This window comes from Lacerta agilis, chromosome 11 (assembly GCF_009819535.1).
Source record: "Lacerta agilis isolate rLacAgi1 chromosome 11, rLacAgi1.pri, whole genome shotgun sequence".
In the NCBI taxonomy this organism is placed as follows: Eukaryota; Metazoa; Chordata; class Lepidosauria; order Squamata; family Lacertidae; genus Lacerta; species Lacerta agilis.
Window position 1 is genome coordinate 53,651,930 of NC_046322.1, and position 23,212 is coordinate 53,675,141.

General features: G+C 42.0%; 1 protein-coding gene across 1 annotated transcript in view; it reads right to left on the reverse strand.

The window, feature by feature from the left end:
- ERCC6L2 (ERCC excision repair 6 like 2) overlaps nucleotides 1–23,212 on the reverse strand; it is a 47,898-nt gene that overhangs the window by 19,527 nt on the left and 5,159 nt on the right. Inside the window, exons 5-14 of the mRNA XM_033164043.1 lie at nucleotides 21,087–21,248; nucleotides 20,258–20,465; nucleotides 18,190–18,330; nucleotides 15,080–15,193; nucleotides 14,632–14,751; nucleotides 9,814–9,885; nucleotides 8,232–8,377; nucleotides 4,727–4,822; nucleotides 4,514–4,613; nucleotides 641–793 (exon numbers count right to left, since the gene is read on the reverse strand). Coding sequence (XP_033019934.1) covers nucleotides 641–793; nucleotides 4,514–4,613; nucleotides 4,727–4,822; nucleotides 8,232–8,377; nucleotides 9,814–9,885; nucleotides 14,632–14,751; nucleotides 15,080–15,193; nucleotides 18,190–18,330; nucleotides 20,258–20,465; nucleotides 21,087–21,248 — 1,312 coding nt within the window. The remainder of the gene's footprint in view (nucleotides 1–640; nucleotides 794–4,513; nucleotides 4,614–4,726; nucleotides 4,823–8,231; nucleotides 8,378–9,813; nucleotides 9,886–14,631; nucleotides 14,752–15,079; nucleotides 15,194–18,189; nucleotides 18,331–20,257; nucleotides 20,466–21,086; nucleotides 21,249–23,212) is intronic.

The following is a 23,212-nucleotide window of genomic DNA, read 5'->3' on the forward strand; positions in this document are numbered from 1 at the left end:
GCTTAAGTTGTTTCTTGTTTGCTCTTTGGAACTATACTGGCTTTAACTGTATTTTATTTTGAATTACTACAATGTACCTTGATCTGGGAGCATATTCAATGAAAAACAGGTTTGGAGGTTCTCAAACAAATAAATATTAAAATATCAAGTTAATGTGGTGGTGAGGAAGCTCAAGCCTTCAGGACTCTTCCCAGGTTATACCTTCTCTCTCTTTGGGGATATTCTGTGCCTTTCTCAAGTACTTTTGCCTGGCTGAAATGTTTCTTTGAACTGTGAACATGCTGGTTGCTTGCTTGGGTGGAAAGATGGGTTCTGACTGGAAGGTAGCCTACTGTACAAAGGGTTACACCAACTGCTCAGCCTACTTATTGCCTCTGGCCCCAGCCACCATTGGCATGTGTCCCCCAGATGGATGCCCATTAGGGAATGCTGCCCTTGGGACAAAAAAAGTTTCCCCAGCCACAAGTTAAGGAAAAGTTACACTAGCAACTATCTCTCTTATGTGGTGAGAAAAGCAACAATACTAACTTTACTGTCGTGAAAATCCTTCCACATTTCAAAACGTGTTTCTTCACATGCATGGTAAGATATAGAGAAAAGATGCACAAATATTCAAAAGGCCAAAGGTAAAACACCACACCTCCAGAATCTCTTTTGTCAGACAGGATCCATGGTCCTGAAGCTTGAAAAGGTTATGAATACCAAAAAGTTCTCCTTGATGTTGCTTTGATCCTTGAACAGCCTCAAAATACCGCTTGGCATTTTCACTTCCCACTACAGCACAATGCAGTTGCTAAAACAGAGTAGAACACACAAAAATTCAGGAGCATGGTCCTGCAACATGTCAGAATTTCCTGGCATTTACAGTTTATGTGCAGATTTAGCCAGAGCAGGCAGAAATTCCTAAGAGAGTAAAATATTGTGTTTTATTTTCCCTGGCAGATGCCACTATTGTGGAGTAATATTAACCTGAATAATGTTATTGGAAAAATAAAGAAAATGTGGTCTGAAGTCTCCCATGTACCCTATATTACATAGGAAATCAAATAACTGTACTAATGTACTCCAGCAGATACACTGTTTGCAACACACCCAACAACTACCCAGCTACATACTGCAAATAAAGAAACAAGCTAGACAGTAGATGTTCTCCAGGTGTAGGCCACAGCCCCATTGCCACCATCCTCAATAATCAAATGAGAATTTAGTTAACATGAGCTAGGGGAAAGCAATATATGATCCACAGGCTACATCTGCACTTGAGAAACAGCCTACTTGCCCCTTCCTCATAGTCAATGGGCAAAATCCAATGTGGGACCACAACTGGTGAAGAAACGATTCCCACTACTCTCCCTTTCCACCACCTTGCTGTAGAGCCATAAAATGCTCAGATCTGAGGCTGGTGGCACAGTATAAAGCACAATAGGGGAAGACATTGGAGATAGGAGGAAAATAAAGGCATCCTTTGCCACTCATCCTTCCTGAAAAATCTACATGCCTGAAAAGCAACATGAAGCTCCTGTTTGAGGCTGCCTAGAGCCCAACACTGGAGAAATCCTTTTACAGATCTGCAATATTTTTTGCAGGTTTCACTTGATACTTACTACGTTGTACCATGTTGTGAGGCTTGTCCTCTGAAGTGCCAAATGCCATAAAAATCTCCTGACCTCTCTGTTAAGTGTAATTGGTTTAATTGACACAGAAATGGAAAATGTATGCGTATCAATGAAGGTTTATAATGGAAAATGGCTAAATGTGTATTGCTAACATTGGCATTTTTCCACAGTAGTTTTCTAAGTGGACTCAAAGCTCTGGATGAGTTGATAATTGAGTAACTGTTGTTTTATGCTAGCTAACATGTGAGTGTTATAACTTGAGATCAGATGACAAAAGTATTGAGTTGCAAATTCACCATCTTGAAAGGATGGTGGCTGTTACCCTTTCTCTGATAGAGAACAAAAGGATAGGATAGTGGCTCTCCAAAAGGAGCTGCATAGCCTTAGGCAGACTAGAATAGGGGAGAGAGGCACCATTTTAATTCTTGGAGCTATCTTTTATTTCTAAGATGCTGAGCCTGTGCTGGATAGCACATGGATATTTTAGATGTATCTTTGATGCTTATGTTCTGTTTTTGAAGAGTTCTGCAAGTAAAAGTTTGAATCATATTTTTATGGGTCTGGACAATGATTTCTTCCAACAGGAGTCAGGTCTTATGCTTCTAGTTGCTTCAAGCTGCACAATATTAATATCTGCAATACTCTCTTCCTAATCTAACAAAAAGGTGTAATCACTTGCTGGTCAAAATCCTGGCACTATCACAATTGAAAGTATAATTTGTTTGCAAAAAACGGCATTGTGATTTTTTTAAAAGGTTTTACACAGATACATGGAATGACACCATCTGAAAAATACTATTGGGAAACTTCACATGAATTTACAAGGCAATGATTTCAATCAAGTTTCTCAAACATACATTAATGCTGCCTGTCAGCTAATTAACAAAATGTATAGCGGGCAGGATTTTTAAGAATGTTTAAAGTCTTGTCAAAGGTAGTTGGCCTAAAAACTGCTCTGTTTTGACAGTGTTTTTCTGTAAAAGACCTGAACTTCAGGACCTCTGCAATTATTTATTCTGAGCTGATCACATTACCAGCAACATTACTTTCCTCCTCCCCAAATAAACAGTGAGACCAACACTAGTAATATTATTTCAAATTATTTCAAGAGGAATATTAACTGCAATTTGTGTAGAGAACAATTCATTTCCACACAGAATGTTTAAATTAAGTCATACTCAGAATAGATCCACTAAAATGCATGAATTTAAGCCAGTAAATTTCAATGGATTTGCTGCTCTGAGTAGAACTTAGTTGGATATAACCCAGTATTGTTAAAACCATTAAATGTTGGTTCTTGGGTAATTCTTATTTTTATTTTAATATTTTATCGGCCAGGGGTCAAGAGAAGGAGTTCAACGTTGAAGGAGTTTAATGCACATAACACATTACTGCAAACACACAACAATAAGGTTCCCTGCAGAGGAGATTGCAGCTGCTGTACTCCTCCTCCGATCCTCCTGCCATAAGCTAGGTCATGGTTTAGTGATGTGGCTCTCCAGGCAAACCATGAGCTGTAAATCCAAGAATAAACCTTGGTTACCGCTTGTGATACATCTGGAGAGAGAGAAACGAAGAGCCCAGGTTCAGATAACACACCAAGTCAAACCGTGAGAAGATACCGTATTTTTCGGTCCATAAGGCGCTCCGGACCACAAGACACACCTGTTTTTTAAAGGGGAAAAACCAGGAAAAAATATTTTCCTGGTTTTCCTCCTCTAAAAGACAGGGAGGGGGCGGTGGAGGGGGAGCCCCTTCTCCTTTCACAGCGGCTCATCCCCGCTTGCTTTAAAGGAACCTGGGGATGAGGGGAGAACGCTCCGTTTCTCCTCTCCTCCCCATGTCCCTTTAAAGCAAGAGGGGATGAGCCTGCTTTTGGCATCGGCGCGCGGGGCGCAGGGTGGTGGTGAAAGCAGCAGCATCCCCACTGTTTTTTCCACCACCCCGCACCTTGCACCGATCCCAAAAGCCTGCTTTTGGGATCGGCGGGCAGCGCGTGGGGTGGTGGAGGAAATCCTCCAACCTCCCTGCTGCCCACCGGTCCCAAAAGCAGGCATTGCAGCTGCCTCCCCCCACCCCCCGCTGAACGCGGTGGGGGATGGGGGGAGGCAGTGGGAGTGAAGCTTTCGCTCCATAAGGCACACAGGGCTTGCCCCTTCCTTTTTAGGAGGGAAAAAGTGTGTCTTATGGAGCGTAAAATACGTTAAGTTTTAGAAGGCCAGTGAACAATGTCAGAAAACTCTTAATGTTTATCAGGGCACTTATTTATAGAGCATCACCGGTGTATATGGCATTTTACAATGTGATAAAAAGAGGCAGGTGATAAAAAGAGGGTTCCATGCCCTAATGAATTTATAATCTAAATTTGGACAGTCGAGAGAATACAAAGGAAGCGAAGCAAGGAGCAAAGAAGAGAGGGAAGAGGAATGAGAAAAGAAAAGTATAAAAAAGATTAATGTGACCCAAAGCAATTATATATGTACTTATGCTTCAAAATCAAAAGGCATGGGCACAAATGATGTAAATGAAAGTGAAACTTGATAATTCGTTGTAAGAACTAGGTGCTTCTTAAGAAATAAAGAGGAGTGTCAGAAGTGTTTAGGTGTTTTGTATTTAGGCCTCTGCCATGATAAATGTTGCCCTTTACTAGTAAATGATGGATTAAATTTGAACATTATTGCAGGCACCCTGGTATAATGTTCTTTCATTGTATTCTTTCTAGGAAGAGTTTAAATTATATTTGAGAATTATTAAATTAGCCTAAAAGCCATAAAGCAAAGACAAAGATTGTGTTGTATTAGGTCAACTTTAATTCCTACACAAACAACTGGTTAACAAGTGCGGCGATTTGATATAAAAATTCAGCAACGCAAACAAAAACACAGTGAAAACCTTACCTGTTTATAAACCTGCCGTAAGTACATCATCTCCTCCACTGTCCCCAAAGAAATTAGCCGAAATACTTTCACATCCCTGCACTGGCCAATCCTGTAAGCTCTGAAAAAACCGAAGACCAGGGTCAAAAAAGGGAAGAAAATAAAAGAAAAAGAAAAAAGAGAGAAACAACTTCTATATTTTAAAGTAACCCATTTTTAGCATGTTGCCTATACCTGTCAATGGCTTGAAGATCATTAGCTGGATTCCATGTTGGGTCAAACAGTATAACGATATTTGCACCAACAAAATTGAGCCCCAGTCCACCAGCCCTTTATGACAACAGAAGAAACAAAGAGGTGAAGGAATGTGTTTTTCAAAAAAAAATAAAAAATGAGATCACCACTTGTACGTAAAGTAGCATTATTTGTTACGAGCATTTTTCCTAGACAAACAGGCAGAAAGCTCTCAAGTTTCCAAAAGGCTATAAATAATGCCACTAACTATACTGCTTTCAGTAGAAACCACAAATAGTATTTCTCTCATCATAACGAACAAACTTACTGCAGTTTAACTGTTCCTGTGCAATAGAGCTACTGTCCCATCACCTTCCATAATCTCACAATACTAGCGATGGAAAGTGACATTCACATTTATTAAGCTAAAAACAATGTACATTTTCCAACTATGTTGTTTTATACAAGGTACCTCAAGGTCATTTTCATTCTTCCCCAAAGCTATACAGGATGAAAGAAGGGGGTATGGAGGTTTACATTAACTACGCAGTTCCATTTACAGGAAAAAGTCTCTTGTCACATTCAGTTAAACTAATGTGCTGTACATCAGTTTGAAGGGACAGGACACAATTTATGTTCACTTGGGCTCAAAAACTCCCAAGGAAATGAAGCTTACTAAACTTTTAAAACGTTACGCTTCTACTTTCCTTGCAACAATTCTTTCCCACCACTTAATAAAACTAGACCGAAAACAGTCCAAAATAAGCCATTAAGAAGACACTCTTCTAAAAAAAAAAATGGCTAAACCTCAACCATATTGACAAGTTTCATGGACAAGGTGAGATGACTTGCTTTCAGTAAAATCCTCAGAGTTTTTGCTCGGATCAGAGATATGTTATCCTGCATGTATTTTCCAGGGAGTCAAATTATATGTGTCAATGTGGCATTTTTCCCCTCCAACAGTTGCGTATTGAACACATTATCCTTACTAATAAAGCAGCTCAAATTCTGGGTAGGCTTCAAAGATGAAATCGGAAGCATTTTGTAGGAATTTTACATCACATCCAATAACATCACGTGGGTGTGCAGTCTCTCTTTGGACCCAATCCACCAAATTCCAGTGAGTAATCCTATTACATTTCAATGGGCAGGAAATAACTTCAAGTCACTAAAAATACCCTCCCCATACCTTAGGTCTTCTCTTTTAAGAAAAGTTATTGGAATTAGAAATAGAAAACAAAAGAAACAGAGTTGAGAAAAATTACGGTTTTTTTAATTGGGCTTATTTTTCCCTGATACAATATTATTATTTTATTTATTTGTTTATTTAAAATATTTTTATACCACCTATTAGGATAACATCTCAAAGCAGTTTACAATAAAATTAATTAAAAATATAGGAACAACAATAAAATAAATATACTAGCATTAACAGTCAGCCCAATGTTTTAAGAAGCTTGGGGACATGGCTGGCATCAGTAATCAGACCCGAAACTGTATCACAGTGGATGCATGCCTTATTTCTGCAGGGGAGCCTATTCCAAAGAGCGGGAGCCGCAAAAGAAAAGAAAAGTCCTCTCCCTGGCCCCCATAAGATGAGCTTCCACAGTCTGTGACACAACTAGGAGAGTCCTGGTAAACGACATTCGCGACTGGACCAGTCTGTACAGGAAGTGTTCCTTCAGATAACCTGGTCCTAAGCCATTTAGGGCTTTGTGGGTCAATATCAAAACTGTTTATTTAGCCTATTAGCAAACTAGAGGCCAGTACAGCTCTTTTAACAGTGGTATTATATACCATGGGTAGGAGTTGCGCACAGCATCCCATTATACACTAGCTGTAGCTTTCAGACCAATCTTAAAGGCAGCCTTACAAACAGCACGTTCCAGTCATCATAGGTCACTGTGGCAACACCATCCCTGTCCGTGAATGTCCACAAATGGCATACTAGTCCAAGTTATGAAAAGGTGCTTCTAGGCTCTGTGGACATTTAATCTGTTATTTTAAATTGATTGTGTTTATGTTTTTACTGTGATTTTAATTAGTGTTAGCCGCCCTGAGCCCGGTTCTTGGCTGGGAAGGGCGGGGTATAAATAAAAATTTATTATTATTATTATTATTACTTGGACCTCCAGCGACAAGACAGATCAAGGATCACCCCCAGACTACTTGCCTGCTAGGGGGAGTGGGTGGCGCTGTGGTCTAAACCACTGAGCCTCTTGGGCTTGCCGATCAGAAGGTCGGCGGTTTGAATCCTCATGACAGAGTGAGCTCCCGTTGGTCCGTCCCAGCTCCTGCCAACCTAGCAGTTCGAAAGCACACCAGTGCAAGTAGATAAATAGGTACTGCTGCGGCAGGAAGGTAAATGGCGTTTCCGTGTGCTCTGGTTTCCGTCATGGTGTCCCGTTGCGCCATAAGCGGTTTAGTCATGCTGCCCACATGATCTGGAAAGCTGTCTGTGGACAAATGTCGGCTCCCTTGGCCTGAAAGCGAGATGAGCGCCACAACCCCATTGTTGCCTTTGACTGGACTTAACTGTCCAGGGGTCCTTTACCTTTACTTGCCTGCTACTTCAGAGGCAACACAATCCCATCTACAACAGGCAAATTTTCCAGTTCCCACACCTAGAAGCCAACTACGAATTATAAAGAACCCACAAGGCCATAACTTCAACTTACTTGCGCTCATCCAGCCTACCCTCCCCCACTGCATCCAACTGCAACATAAAAATAGAACTAGGCATCATCAGGACACGGCCGGCATCCAACCCTCTGATTCCATCTCTCAACGATTTCATATAGATGTTAGGCAGCCTGCAACACCCCACAGAATAGCAGGTATGATCACCCAATGCTACCGTCTGAAACTAGCCCTATAAGTGGGAGGCCTTGAAGAGTATTCTACTGTATTGGTATTAAATACAGCAAGTCGCAAAACAGAATGGTCTCTTTTTGGGGGCTTTGTGAGTGACAAACAAAATGGCATCTTGTAAACAGGGCTGTGATATTGTGAAGGGAGAGTTAAAAAATATAGACCAATTAACTCTAAGCATGAAATACAGCCGAGGCCATAACTGAATTTTCAATTGAATTTCTGAGTTTCTATTTGTGCATGTCACTACTAATTTCTTTCAAACGAAATTGAGGATGGTAGCTTTTGAAAACAACTGCATTCAAGATTATTCTGGTTCCAAAAGCGCAACAAAAAAGGGGGCTTTTATTTATCTAATATTATCACTCGTCATTTTCGATCTGAAGCGATCCTCAGAAAGGGGAGACGAAGATGAAGACCGAAGAAATATGGAAATACGTAAGGGATATGACTCATTTCTACCCTAACAGTCTTGATTGATGCAGTCTACTTCCCAGTCTTATAACAGCAGACAGTAATGTTATTGCTTCTTCCCAAGGAAGTGACAAAACGCAAGATCAATCAAGTGGGAGTGCAGTAAATTTGCTATAAATCTCTAACTACCTAGACAAAAGCAGACACAGCATTTTCTTACATTGTAGAAACGAGGCAAATGTTAACTTCTTCCATGCTGTTGAACTCTTTTACTATCTTGACCCTGTCCTCTGCCTTTGTATTTCCATCGAGTCTTCGGTAATCTAGCCCAGATGCCATGCAATATTGCTCCAGAACATCAAGCAACTGGTGGAAGAGATGGGGAGACCAGGCAATTAGTACTATTTAAAAAGAACCACAATAAACCAGATGGATCAAGTGTCCTGAAGGTCTGTAACAGCTCAGAGTTTTCCTACCATCACTCTTTCTCCAAAGTCACAGATTCACAAATATTTAATTAACTTGCAGAAACACTTAACATTTCCATTTTCCATTTACTGCAGTGCTATGTTTAAATAGTGTGCTGCTTTTCCAGTGGAAGCAACGGACTATTAATTTGATATGGAGAACTCAGATAATGTTTATGTTCATTTTTTAATTCAATCCAGGCAATCCTGCCTTATCTCAAGTTTGCCATTTCCCAAATCCCATTAGTCAGTTGCAGGAATTCACACATAAGAGAAAGAGGCAAGACAGCTTGGCCTAGGCACTGACAAGAAAGTTTCACAGGATAACCCACATCTCTGCTCAGAAGTAAGTCCCAGTGAGTTCTATGTGACTTCCCCTCAGGAAGTGTGAACAGGATCGCATCCTCAGTTTATCTAAGCGCTACCTCACACCCTACATTTTTCCTACAAGGAAATCCTTCTGTGTGAGCAAAAGCATTAAAACTTCATAATATAATAATTGTAACATGCATCTGTTTGTTGTGTGTGCATGCGCACAAGGGAGCATGCAACTGAACAGCCACAGGTGTGATTGTTACGGGGTATGAGGAAAGACTCCCAAGTTTTCCCTACACAAAAGTGTTCAGGGGTGTGTGTGTGTGTGTGTGTGTGTGTGTGTGATGGTTTGACTTTCTCCAAACAAGAACAAAGTTTGTTCTTGGATTACGAATCATGGTTTGTTTTGAGTAAAACAAACCACGACTCCTGGTTCAGTCATACTGTGAAGCCGAGGATGATGGTTTGTTGCTGCTGCTGGATTGAAGGGAGGCGCAAAGCAGGAGCAATGACCTGGTAAACTATGAACTGTGAATTACTGTGATGTGCAGACTGGGCTATTGTCATATTTAATACTTTAAGTGAATGATGATGCAGATATATTCAATGCTTTAGGCTTTACTATACATTGTTATAGTCAGTTCCATGTTCTCTTATGTTGCCCCCCATTAGCTCGTACAAAGACTATTGTCCCACTGCTTAGAAGAATGCCCAGAAGTTCCAAGTCTGGAATTGCCCATTTTATTTCTCGAAGATGGAAAACCAGAGATTGTAGCATTATTCGCAATATTTTGCATGACAGCCTACAAAATATATCAGTCGCCTTTACCTACTAGGCCTACACGGAATTTCTATCTTTCTTTAAAAATACAAAGTTTTAATTTTGTATACCTGCCGTTTTATTCTACTTCCTTTGAACTGTACTAGTACTTATTGTTGTATTAAATAGAGTACACTGGTTTTTAACCATGTAACAAAGAAAGCTATAGTCGGTTTTGTTACAAATCAGAGGAAGCTCACCTTGGTTGAGAAGGAAAAAAGGAGCACTTTATCTTTGTTTTTTCTGAAGTGATTTAAAAGTTTCTGAAGGACCTGGAAGTAAACCACAAAAAAGAGTTATTGAATAAACCTCAGGCAAAATATACTTTCAGATATATTACAATTTCCCAAAGTTGGGGATTTAAAAAACACAACAAAAAAATCCAGAAGAAGAAGAAGAAGAAGAAGAAGAAGAAGAAGAAGAAGAAGAAGAAGAGGAAACAAGTCAACTGACATCATACAAACTAAAAACATGAGCAGGTCAATGGAAACGACAGGAAGCCAGTGCAATTTATGCTGGGATATATTATCCTGGTGTGAACTTCCCCTGTTCCAAACTCTGTTCAGGAGTAGGCCTACCACCAGCTGAGCCATCCCAAGCCTAGCAGAGGCAAAAACCAGCCTTTAAAATTGTGTTTGCTTTACACCATGCTATTTGCCAATGTAACTTATGCTGGGTTGCATTTGACTGAGATGAATGGAGTTTGGAATAGGGGAAAATCTCTCCCTGCTATGGCTTGTCCCCTGCCACTACCCCGGAATGCCCCGTTTGTGGAACTTGCCCCAGGAGAGCTCCGGCTGTGCTAGAATGAAAGGCTTACACCAGTGTATTGCCAGCTGAGCCAGGATGAGGGACCCCAGCTGGCCTAACCCCAGGTGAGCCCAGACTCAGCTAGTTCTGCTGGAGACGCACCTATTCCAAACTTCGTTTATGCCAGTGAATCTTGTGTTTGGATTGCTCTGTAAGAGGATACCAAACGATCAGAGATATTGTTGTTGTTGTTGTTCAGTCGTTCAGTCGTGTCCGACTCTTCGTGACCCCATGGACCAGAGCACGCCAGGCACGCCTATCCTTCACTGCCTCTCGCAGTTTGGCCAAACTCATGCCAGTCGCTTCGAGAACACTGTCCAACCATCTCATCCTCTGTCGTCCCCTTCTCCTTGTGCCCTCCATCTTTCCCAACATCAGGGTCTTTTCTAGGGAGTCTTCTCTTCTCATGAGGTGGCCAAAGTACTGGAGCCTCAACTTCAGGATCTGTCCTTCTAGTGAGCACTCAGGGCTGATTTCTTTGAGAATGGATAGGTTTGATCTTCTTGCAGTCCATGGGACTCTCAAGAGTCTCCTCCAGCACCATAATTCAAAAGCATCAATTCTTCGGCGATCAGAGATATAGATGTGCACATTTTACAAAATGTACAGATAATGCACGACTTTGGTTAAAACAGCTATAAAAGAAAATCCATGAAACAGTGCAGGAGGTGTGATCTTAATGCAAACACAATGCAAGGATGGCAAATCACACATTTGTAGCATTATAGCTGCCCATCATTTGATAGCCTTAATCTACGAGGCCATGACCACAGGACATTTTTTTAAAAACCCAGAGCATAATAAGTCACCCTGAAGTGAGCCAGCGCTCTTTTAAGCCTGCTGCACAACATCCAAGTTCAGAGCTTCTTGGAACTTGGCTTCTCATAATAATCAGCCAGCTGTATGTCCCTCCCCGCTTCCAGTGTCCTCTGTTGGTCTGTTTACAGTAGGTCGTGGCTTCCCAGACTTTGCACAGACCTTAAAATGCCAATAATCCGCCCACACGCAATGCTCTTCTGGTAGGGAAGCAAATAATCCAGAGCATTCTGTATAACAGTGATACTGTTATTCTCAAAAGAAGCATGTCCACATCTGGCAAACAGTAAATCCAGAGCACCGTGCAGAAGCAAGACACAAAAGGGGAAAGAGGAATTTTTCTGTCCAATGTCTGTAGCCTATTCCCAATGGGCAATAAATATTTAAACAATGCTATTGATTCAGTGATAAATACTTAACCTCTTAATTTGCACAGATTTTCCTGAAAGCAAAACATTCCAAATGACAAGAGGAGACTTATCTGATTAATTCTATAATGGCAGATAAAATCTTGAATACAAAGCAGCAATCGTACTATTCATAACCCACACTGTAGGCCCAATCATCCAATTTCACGGTGAATTGAAGAGGCACGAATTGGAAATATTTGGAGAGCTTTGGTTTTCAATTCAATTAGAAATTGTCAAAACTGGATCGTTTTAATGGGTAAAAAATAATCAAGTCCTGCCATTTCAGACTCCAATTCTATTTTCTTAGGTACAAGGAGGTCGAATTAAAGGGTAAAATGAGTTTACCTACAAAACAACCAGGGGGGGAAAGCGAGGAGAACAAATATGCTCACATAATTAATTCCCAAATGGGTATCCTGAAAACAAATCCACTTTGCTTAAAGAAAATAAACCAATGTCATGTCATTTTGGAATTTACGAGGCCTCCACAGCATGGTAGGTATTTCAGTATTCCGCAGGGCAGATCAGAAGAAAGGTGAGGAACAAATAGCTAAGACTGAAAAGGGAAACCGTATGAATCCAGAATGCCCAAAGCATAAAAGATAAGCAGATCAACACAGATATGAGAGAGAACCAATATGGTGTAGCAGTTACAGTGTTGGACTAAGACCTGGGAGACCAGGATTCAAATGCCTACTCAGGCATAAAGCCCACTAGGCCAGTCATTGCTTCTCTTTTTTATATGATTTTTTTTATTTTTTTACACTATACTACTACAATATGGGGACCCAGGTGGCGCTGTGGGTTAAACCACAGAGTCTAGGGCTTGCTGATCAGAAGGTTGGCGGTTCGAATCCCTGCCACGGGGTGAGCTCCCGTTGCTCGGTCCCAGCTCCTGCCCACCTAGCAGTTCGAAAGCACGTCAAAGTGCAAGTAGATAAATAGGGACCGCTCCAGCGGGAAGGTAAACGGCGTTTCCGTGCGCTGCTCTGGTTCGCCAGAAGCGGCTTTGTCATGCTGGCCACATGACCCGGAAGCTGTCTGCGGACAAACGCTGGCTCCCTCGGCCTATAGAGCGAGATGAGCGCCGCAACCCCAGAGTCGGACACGACTGGACCTGATGGTCAGGGGTCCCTTTACCTTTACCTTACTACAATATAAAATAATTCCAACATTTTCATACATTTTCCACTTTGGCTTACAAAGCCATGACTTCCCTCAATCCCTCCACATGGCTTTCGGAATTATATCTTGATATTATACTTCTTTAATCAACCATTGCTTACATTATCATAAAATTCCTGCTTACTTTAACTACCCTACTTACAATAATATTTCTACACATTAACTACAAAACTTCTTGAAATCCTATCAGCGTATTCAATTGTAAATTGTCTTTTAAATAGTTCGTAAACTTTAACCAGTCTTTGATGAATTTCTGGTCCCGCTGTTCCCGGATTCTTCCCGTCATTTTACCCAGTTCTGCATATTCCGTCAATTTCACTGTCCATTCTTCTTTCGTCGGTAATTCTTCTTGGTTTCCATTTTTGTGCTAGCAAAATCCTAGCTGCAGTCACTGCGTATTGGAAAAGTCTAATGTCCTTCTTTTCAATGTCTGTACCTACAATACCTAATAAGAAAGCTTCAGGCTTCTTAACAAAATTACAGTCATTGCTTCTCAACCTAGCCTACTTCTGAATACAGTGGTACCTTGGTTTACAACCATAATCTGTTCCGGAGGTCCGGTTGTAAACCAAAACAGGTTGTAACCCAAGGCGCGCTTTCGCCAATGGGGCCTCCCCCCCCCAAAAAAAGAGGGTTGTAATCCAAAAAAGGGGACACACACTTCCGGGTTTGACGTGGTTGTAATCCAAAACGGTTGCAAACCAAGGTACGACTGTACTGGTTGCTGGCATTACCAATGGGAAGAGTATATTGCTCTCAGTTCCTGCTCTGGGGCTTCCCACAGGCATCTGATTGGTCACTGTGAGACCAGCACACTAGACAAGTCACTGGCCTGATCAGCAGGACACTTCAACAGTCTTATTTCAGGAAAAACGCTCATTAAGTAGTGCCCAATAATGTCGTGTCAGGTTCCTCCTGTGTTATTTCACACAGAAGTTATCCTTGATATTCTGTGGACGAACAGAAGCAGGGGCACGGCAGAGCTGAAATACTCTGCAAACTGCACAAGTCGATGCAATAAAAAAATTAAAAATCCCAAACCCCACCTTACTACTGCCATAGCTATTCAGCCAGCTCTTTCACTCTTGCTCAATCTTTCGGCCGTAGTGGTTTATTGACATTGGTTATGCCTGCCTTTTTATATGTTAAAAACCCCAGAATTAAAATAGTTGAGCTTTTGAAGTAAAACTTAATTTTAAAAGCTGTCTCTGCAATATTTTCATAACCTTCTCTTAGCTGCAGCTTGGCAGACTGTTTAAAATTAGAACAAATCTCCTGAGGCCAACAATATCTGATTAAAGCCTTTTATTTTACTGGTGTCTTGCTATTTTCATTTTTTAAAGTGCATCTGTAGTAGTAAAGTATAGATTATAAAAATGCAGAAGACTGTAAAGCCAGGCACCTGATTACATGGAGAAGAAGGTTCATTCTTTTCCATGTGTGCTCTGGTCTATTTCTTTCCAGGTATCTTACCTGCAATAAAGTTAGGGTGGAAACAGGCAAACTCGATATATACACAACCTGATTCACAGGAGTTTCAACATGCCCATAGATGTTATATCTGTTTGCACAGAAACTCAGTTTCTTGTACTGGTAGCAATAAATTTGCATCAACGTATTTGTCATGAGTAGAATAACAATGAAATATGCAGAAAATTTCAAATTTCATTGAATTACATGGTAATGGAAATGTAAACAGTGGAAATTTATCTTAAAGAAACCATGCGTGCTAAATCAAAGCTAATACCAAATATTTTTTGCCACAAAATATATACTTCAATCCCTTCATATATTTACCTTCATTTTCCCACTATACTTTGGATCAGAAATGGTTTCAAAGGCTGCATCTTTGCTAAGCTTCACAAAATCAGGAAATCTGGAAAACACTTGGCTGCACACCCTTGTGATGTAGGCTTCCTGAAATGAAACACAAATTGTGCAGAAGCAGGATAAAATCTGGCAAATCTGTAATTAACATCCTGGGCCTAAGAAGAAATCGAAAACACTTTTTCAACAGTTACAGGAGCAAGGGAAGAAACCAAGCAAGACGGTCCGACTAACTTTTAAGGGTTGAAAAATAGATTAAAAGCTATAGGAATTAGTACTGTGTTTTCTGAATATGAGCTGAATAAGATTGAAATAATTTTCAACAGTATGAACAATTAACAGAAGATCAAAATGGGAAAAGCAATGTCATTTAGCAGCAAGTTCTCCCTCAAAATGCTGTGGGCTAAAGGAAACTGACCTGCTGTTTGCTCGTGTTGTCCGTTTGTAACAGTGCAGCATGGTTAGCAATCTTACGAAGGACCGTCAGGTAACTGAAATACAATGCCCGCATTGTTTCGCCATGAGCATTTGTCTGCAGAAATATATATAAAAATAAACCATCTTAGAAAGGGGAAGAGAAGCTCAAGGCAGATCACTGACAGGAAGCTTTGGCAGAACTTTCAAAAATGGCAACGCCCCATCTGCACTTGGAAGTGGTACAGGCCACTCTCAACCACCTTGTGCATCTACTCTGCATGCAACTGACAGGAATTTTTGAATGCACGGCATTGAAAAGAATGCAGACATTGCAGGGCCTCCCATTTTACTGCTCAGTAATAATTTCCCCTGGACAGTACAAACCTATAGCACAGATCTCCCTCCTCCCACCTCTATAGAAATGGTCTTGCCTGTTGCAAAAACTGGATGGTTGGTTGGTGTCCTTTAAAAAAAATATTAAGACCCCTATGGTGCTGGAGGAGACTCTTGAGAGTCCCATGGACTGCAAGAAGTTCAAAGCTATCCATTCTGAAGGAAATCAGCCCTGAGTGCTCACTGGAAGGACAGATCCTGAAGCTGAGGCTCCAATACTTTGGTCACCTCATGAGAAGAGAAGACTCCCTGGAAAAAAGCCTTGTGTTGGGAAAGATGGAGGGCACAAGGAGAAGGGGACGACAGAGGATGAGATGGTTGGACAGTGTTCTCGAAGCTACCAACGTGAGTCTGACCAAACTGTGGGAGGCAGTGGAAGACAGGAGTGCCTGGCGTGCTCTGGTCCATGGGGTCACAAAGAGTCGGACACGACTAAACAACAAGGTATGCTTTTCCAGAAGTGTTTTCCTCAATTATTTTCTACCTGTTGTCTGCTTACTATTTTACCAATGCTGTTGAAAAAGTATACCATACATAACAATGTTTTACAAGGGGTTATTCTTCACCCCTTGTCTATTTGTGGGGCTTCATTTTATTTCATTTTTATGTCAGCTGTTTTGGCTGAAGCCAGTCATGACAGCACAGATGCAAAGAAACCACCCGCCACAAAAGGTTTTATAATAGCACAAAGAGAATCGTGTAAAGGAAATGTTTATATTAGTGCAAAAAAGACCACAGGCAGTGGGAGTAATCTTCAAAACCTACACGGCTTAGTCCCTTAACCCTATGTGAAACAAAGGCTCAATGTGGCTGAAACACCAAGTCACGGTTTGGCAACTGGAAGCACACACCCTCCCTCATTTTATCAGCAGGTTTTCCATGACATCTAAATGGGCAACCGATGATTAGTACCTCCCTTCTAAACCAGTATTTGAAGGTATGGCTTCCAAACCCACTTCAAGCCGTGGGTCGAGGCACCGAACCACATTCTGTCAAAGTGGATGCCTGCAAGCTATGGATTAAGAAAGCCAGGAAGTTGAGAAGCAGCGGAAAGAGCACCTGTGCCCACAAAACTCTTCTCAGCTGGCAAACCATAATTTGGCATTACGTCTGATCTGAGCCTAAGCACATGCAACTGCTTTTGAACATGATGACCCCCAGTTTCCCTACCGCACGCCCCACGTTGCTGCTTCCCACACCGTTCCATTTATGCCTTATATGTGTAACTAATAAGGGCAACATTCACTTGTTGCCAGCCAATCCACATTTGCATCTGAAGAAGCAGGCTCCCAGGTAAACCAGTAAAACTCTATGTGGTATCAAAAATTAGATCTGAAAGGGTGAATACTTTTTTTTTTTTAATTCTCTCTTTATTATTTAAAAACACACAGAAACACCTATACACTGAGAGCCAGTGTGGTGTAGTGGTTAAGAGCGGTAGACTCGTTATCTGGGGAACCGGGTTCGCGTCTCCGCTCCTCCACATGCAGCTGCTGGGTGACCTTGGGCTAGTCACACTTCTTTGAAGTCTCTCAGCCCCACTCACCTCACAGAGTGTTTGTTGTGGGGGAGGAAGGGAAAGGAGAATGTTAGCCGCTTTGAGACTCCTTCGGGTAGTGAAAAGCGGGATATCAAATCCAAACTCTTCTTCTTCTCTTCTTCTTCTACACCATATACATCAACTTCTTCAAATTCAAATATTTACATACATAACTACCACCCACCTTTACACACACACCTTCTCGTACCTCCAATTATCCTCATTGTATTTTGTAGAATTGTATTTATATAGTGTACAGTTATAATTTCTATTTCTATTTCATTTTTTCATCTTTAAATTTCTAATTACTTGTTTGAGGGTTCAGTCTACATCTGCCACTAGGATTCCATTTATACCATTATTCCTTAAATATTCTTTAAATATCCTCCATTCTTTCCATACTTCTTGTGTCATTTGTCTTCTTATTTTACCCGTTGTTTTGGCTAGTTGCAAGTACTCTAACATTAGATTTTGCCAATCTGCTGTGGTTGGTGCAACTTTATTTTTCCAATTTCTTGCCACTAGCATTCTCGCTGCTGTTAAACCATACATACACAATACTCTTTCTGTTTTTTTGATCTCTGGTAAAATACTTAACAGGAACATTTCTGGCCTCTTTTTAAAAGGGTGAATACTTTAAATGCCAAACCTAAGACCAGCGGTGGAGGAAGCCGCTCAGGTGCCTGGGGTGGCATGCCAAGGGGCGGGGCAAGGAGAGCTGCCCATAGGGACAGGGCGCACTGTGGGCGCACTGCAGGAGAGAAGCGTGGCTCGGGCGCACTGCAGGCCCTGCGATGAGTGCTTATGTCACCCCCCTCAGTGGTGAGACCTGGGGCGGACCACACCCACCGCACCCCCCCTCCCTCCGCCCCTGTCTAAGAGGAACAAGTCTAACAACAACAACATGTTTTGGCTGCTATTTAATGATGACTTTTTGAGTAACTCAACCTCAGTGCTTATTAAATCCAAACGGAAAGAAGAAAAGTGAGTGGTAAAAGAAAGTGCTGGGAATCCAAAAACCTAGACTGCCAGAGGGGTGAGTAAGCGAGTTTCATGCCATGTTGTATCAATCGCCTGTGCCCCACTTTCAGGTCCATGAGTGAAAAGCCAGCCTGGAAGCAGAGTGCGCCAGATGCACATGGTAGAAGGGAAATTGGCAATACGATCAAACATCTTACTTTGTAGCAGCAATATTTCCTTTTGCGACCACTGTTGCAGCTGCATGGTTCACCTGCTCGCAGCACCAAGTGCACATCCTCTGTCTCCAGCACAGTCTTATACACAGCCCTCTGGAACTCTGTCAGAGAACAATACACCATCTGGCAGGATAAAATGCAAAGCGGGGGGAAGAAACCACCACAAATAAAAATGTTAAGCTATTATGAACAATTGCAAGAAAATAATGATCGTGACAGGCGCAACCCAACTCAATGCCATGTTTCATTGTTGTTGCAAAATAAATGTAAACTTTAGCACCATATTAATTGGGGGGGATGTAGTTGGCTAATATCTTAGATTTAAATGACACATTCTGTTACGATTATGAAAGTTAAATTGTGGCAATACTTCTCAATCTGCAACCAGTATGTGCAGGAGGGGAAAGGACCCCAAAATGCATCAGTGCAAGGCTACAAAGATTGCGAACCACTTAAAAGATCTATTTTGCCATTTCCTGGCACATACTATTGCAGAACACTAATGCAGACAAAGGGGATAAAGGGAAACAGCCAGCTCTTAAGATATCCATTGACATTCTGAATTGCTGATGTAGGAGGGAGGGGCTCTGTACAGTGGTATGACAAAACTTTATCCTTCCTCTCAAAGACCATGGGTGGCATCTCCATGACATCTTTTGGTCTAAACCAGCAGGATGCAGAAATCCCAAGATCACTCCTGAATTTAGGCCACCCACAAAGCAGCAGCACCATGCTGTGCTATAATAATCCAAAAGTATCTTGAACATATACTCACATTATCAAGAGAATGAAATGAAATGAAAGCTGCAAGATTAAAGGCAACCGAGTGGCATTGCTGTTAATCTTCTCTTTAGAAAGCCCAGTTTAGACTGTATTATTACAGGCTTTGGCTAAAAGGTAGGTATAAATAAGGAAGGAAAAGCAGCCGACAAATGTGCATCTTTATTAAAAGTATGTGTGATTGTGTATTCTCTAAAATGTACTCTTTATGCTCAACGTACAAGGCAAGGCAAGCGAAATGCATGTACTCTTTCATGATGGTGATGCGAAGCCCAGACAGTGTTTTTCCATTTAACAATTCAATTAGGTTTTTACATGCATTTATCATTTTTACATGCATTTATCATAAGAAAAGAAAGTATGAGAGCAAAAAGCCTCTCGCTAGTCTTTTAAATGAATCCCTCTTCAGAACTCGGGTCCATTAACAAATTTTTGCATGGGAACTGAAGACGTTAGGCTTGCAGACTGAGCTACGGAAGTTATTTGGGCTTGTAATTACAAATTCTGGACAAAACATGAATGGTTAGATGAGAAAAATCATTTGTCTGCGGAAAGTCCCATATTGAGAAAAATTGCAAATGACAAAAACAGTATTGCTTAACAGCAATATTTGACCCTTTCCTTACACTGACTCACAATGCTAGAATTATTAGGAAAACACATTTTAGCAATCAAGGAAACGATTCAGTCCTCCTCTAGACCCATTCATGCCTACGTACCTGCAGAGCAGTGGTAACAGCAAATGGATTTCCCATAACTGCACCTCAAAACACCACCAGCCCCAGTCTAGTGCACAAACACATGTGCATTCCCACATGCAAAAGACAGAGTGGATCTCCCACCCACCCCAGATGTCTACAAGGTTAGGTAAAGGTAAAGGACCCGGGACAGTTAAGTCCAGTCCCAAACGACTCTGGGATTGCGGCGCTCATCTCACTTTACTGGCTGAGAGAGCCAACGTTTGTCCACAGACAGTTTTTCGGGTCATGTGGCCAGCATGACCAAGCCGCTTCTGGCGAAACCAGAGCAGCACACGGAAACGCTGTTTACCTTCCCGCCGGAGCGGTACCTATTTATCTACTTGCACTTTGATGTGCTTTCGAATTGCTAGGTGGGCAGGAGCTGGGACCAAACAACGGGAGCTCACCCTGTCGCGGGGATTCGAACCGCCAACCTTCTGATCGGCAAGCCCAAGACTCAGTGGTTTACACCACCATTAAATCCACATTGAATAGCTATGGACAAATTTTTTGTAGCTTATCATTCTTACTCTGTCCTCCTTCTTGGGCAACTGGTCATTTATAAGAGCTTTTGTACGCCTTAAGAAGTAGCGAGACATTTTCTGAGCTAGCCTCTGCATTGCTTTTCGACCTGTTGCTAGTTCTCTTTTGGTTGCAGTGTGCCTCTGACCATGTTCTACTGGATCAGAAAATTCCTTCTTGAAGCGCACTTCATTACCCAAAAGTCCCGGAACAGCCCTAAGAGACGGGAAAAAATCAGTAGACATATTATCATTCTTGTTGTGACCTCTTTCTTCCGTCTGCTGTGATTTCTTGTGTGTCACTCCGGCACTCACATATCCAGTAGGATTCTACAACCAAACATCCAGATTCTCTGTCTGCTGTTGTGTTCCATCTGCTGGCTAACTAAATTCCCATTCATACTTTTAAATATGTTCATTTTCTAGGTACCTGAGGATGTACCCCTAAGAGTGATGTCCATGTCACCACATGGACTGAAACGTAATACAGTGGTACCTCGGGTTACGTACTTAATTGGTTCCGCGGTGCCATTCGTAACCCATAAAGTACGTAACCTGAATGGCGATATTGCGCTTTGTGCATGCGCAGGCCGCGCAGAATGTTTCTGCGCATGCGCGAAGTGCGCGGCGAAAAACACTTCCGGGTTACCGGAGTATGTAACCTGAAGTGGACGTAACCCGAGGTACGACTGTATTGGAGCATTTATAAAACTGGCCGTGCCATAACTAAAACGCTGTGCAAAAACACTATCTTTGTATGTAGATAAATAATAAAATGGCACCAACAGTGAATGAGCGTTCAACCTATACTTGCAAGGCTCACTTTTATTTTGCTTACCAGTCCATGACACACCAAAGTTCCTTCATGTTGTTCTGCAAAATCGTCCCAGTAAGTCCCAATCGAACCTTGCACTTTAGAGCCTTCATGGTCTGGGTTATCTGCGATTTCGGATTCTTGATTCTATGCACTTCGTCTACAATGACAGCCGACCACTCTAAGCTGTGAAAACAACCAGAAATTAGGAGAGTCTCCCTAAATCCTCCAAATATATTATTTCATAAGCTATTGCCAACGAGGTTTCCCATATTATGCAAAACAATGACACTCAAGACTGAACTTTCCATGGTTCTGGGAGAAGTAAAGGTAAAGGTAAAGGGACTCCTGACCATCAGGTCCAGTCGTGTCCGACTCTGGGGTTGCGGCGCTCATCTCGCTCTATAGGCCGAGGGAGCCGGCGTTTGTCCGCAGACAGCTTCCGGGTCATGTGGCCAGCATGACAAAGCCACTTCTGGCGAACCAGAGCAGCGCACAGAAACGCCGTTTACCTTCCCGCTGGAGCGGTCCCTATTTATCTACTTGCACTTTGACGTGCTTTCGAACTGCTAGGTGGGCAGGAGCTGGGACCGAGCAACGGGAGCTCACCCCGTGGCAGGGATTCGAACTGCCGACCTTCTGATCAGCAAGCCCTAGGCTCTGTGGTTTAACCCACAGCGCCACCTGGGTCCCCCTAGAATGAGAGTACAGAGTATCAAAAAAAGGGGGGTTTAAAAAATACAGCAAGTTTTTTTAAAAAAATGTAGCTGAAAAGTAAAAAAAAAAAAAAAAAGTTTCAATGCACTCCCTACTATCTATGCTCCATATTGCATGTTTGTCATGGCTCAAGCCCCAAATACCTGAAAGGCCACCACTTTCCCTACAACCCCCCCCCCCCTGCTGCTTGGCTGTTCCACCACCCTCAGAAATTTGGTGGTAATAAATTATATGGATGACGATGACGACCCCCAAACCCAGCCCCTCATACAAGCTTGAAGAAGAAACAGGTAAGGGGAAAATACAGACCATTCCACTCATGGGATTCAACCCCTCCCCTGAGCCTCCTTGGCCTGTGGACATAGCTTGCTTGGTTTTCTCTGAGAGGAGCACCCACTGACATCCCCTCCAGCACAGATGTCAGTACCGACAGAATTGGACAAGGGCCTTTTAAGACAGCATTGCCAAGTGCAGTATAGTCCTTGCAAGCTTGCAGAACACCTAGTACGGTCTTAGCTCAGCCAGCAGGGCCCATTGGGAGATGCCCAGGTACCTGGCTTGATCAGAGAGACCTGGCTTATCTTTCCCTGGGAATAGATAGATAGATAATAGATAGATAGATAGATGATAGATAATTTATTTGCTTGCTTGTCACCCATCTGACTGGGTTGCGCCAACTGACTGTGACCAGACTTTCCTGCTTCTTTGTACCTACAGAGAAACTCTTGACACTCCTTCCAAACAGCCAGAGAAAAGAACTGATTTCTGTATAAGGGAGAAAGGGTTTAACTTTGAAGGGAGACAGGGAGAGGAACTGAACAGAACTTTCAGCTGGGATTTTGTAATTATCCAAAGAAGTCCATAACAGCCATGACTTAACAGGGCTAAATAACATTTGATCGCACCAATTAAGAATGACTTAGAACTGATGGTCGGGAGATTAAACCAAGTACAATACATTATTTGCCATCCACCAAGAATCCATTTCAGAGTGATATATTCATACTGTAGGGGAGAAGTGAGGGTTGGTGGTCAGTCTACTGAATACATTTTTCAAAATTACATGAGGAAACGGGGCTAGCATTTCATAAAAGCGCTAAATGTTTCACATTTCAGAAAGATCATGGTTCTATTGCATTACTGAAGCTTACCTAGAGTGAGAGTGGTTTTCTGGCTACAGCCCCTTTCCCTACACCCTCTTACTGGTGGTTGCCGAAATGTTCCCTGCCCCAGCCTTCATCAAATGTCACTCGTTGCAATTAAAAAACACTAGAGAAGTATTTCTCCACTCCAAACAGAAAATTGACCGTTTCCCCTTTGCGCATATATTTCTGCAATGCAGTTGAAGACATTTTCATTCTCCTATGCATGTTTAATTGAAAATTAAGTCCCACAGTTTGCAATGGAATCACTGACAACTTGTGTGCATAGGA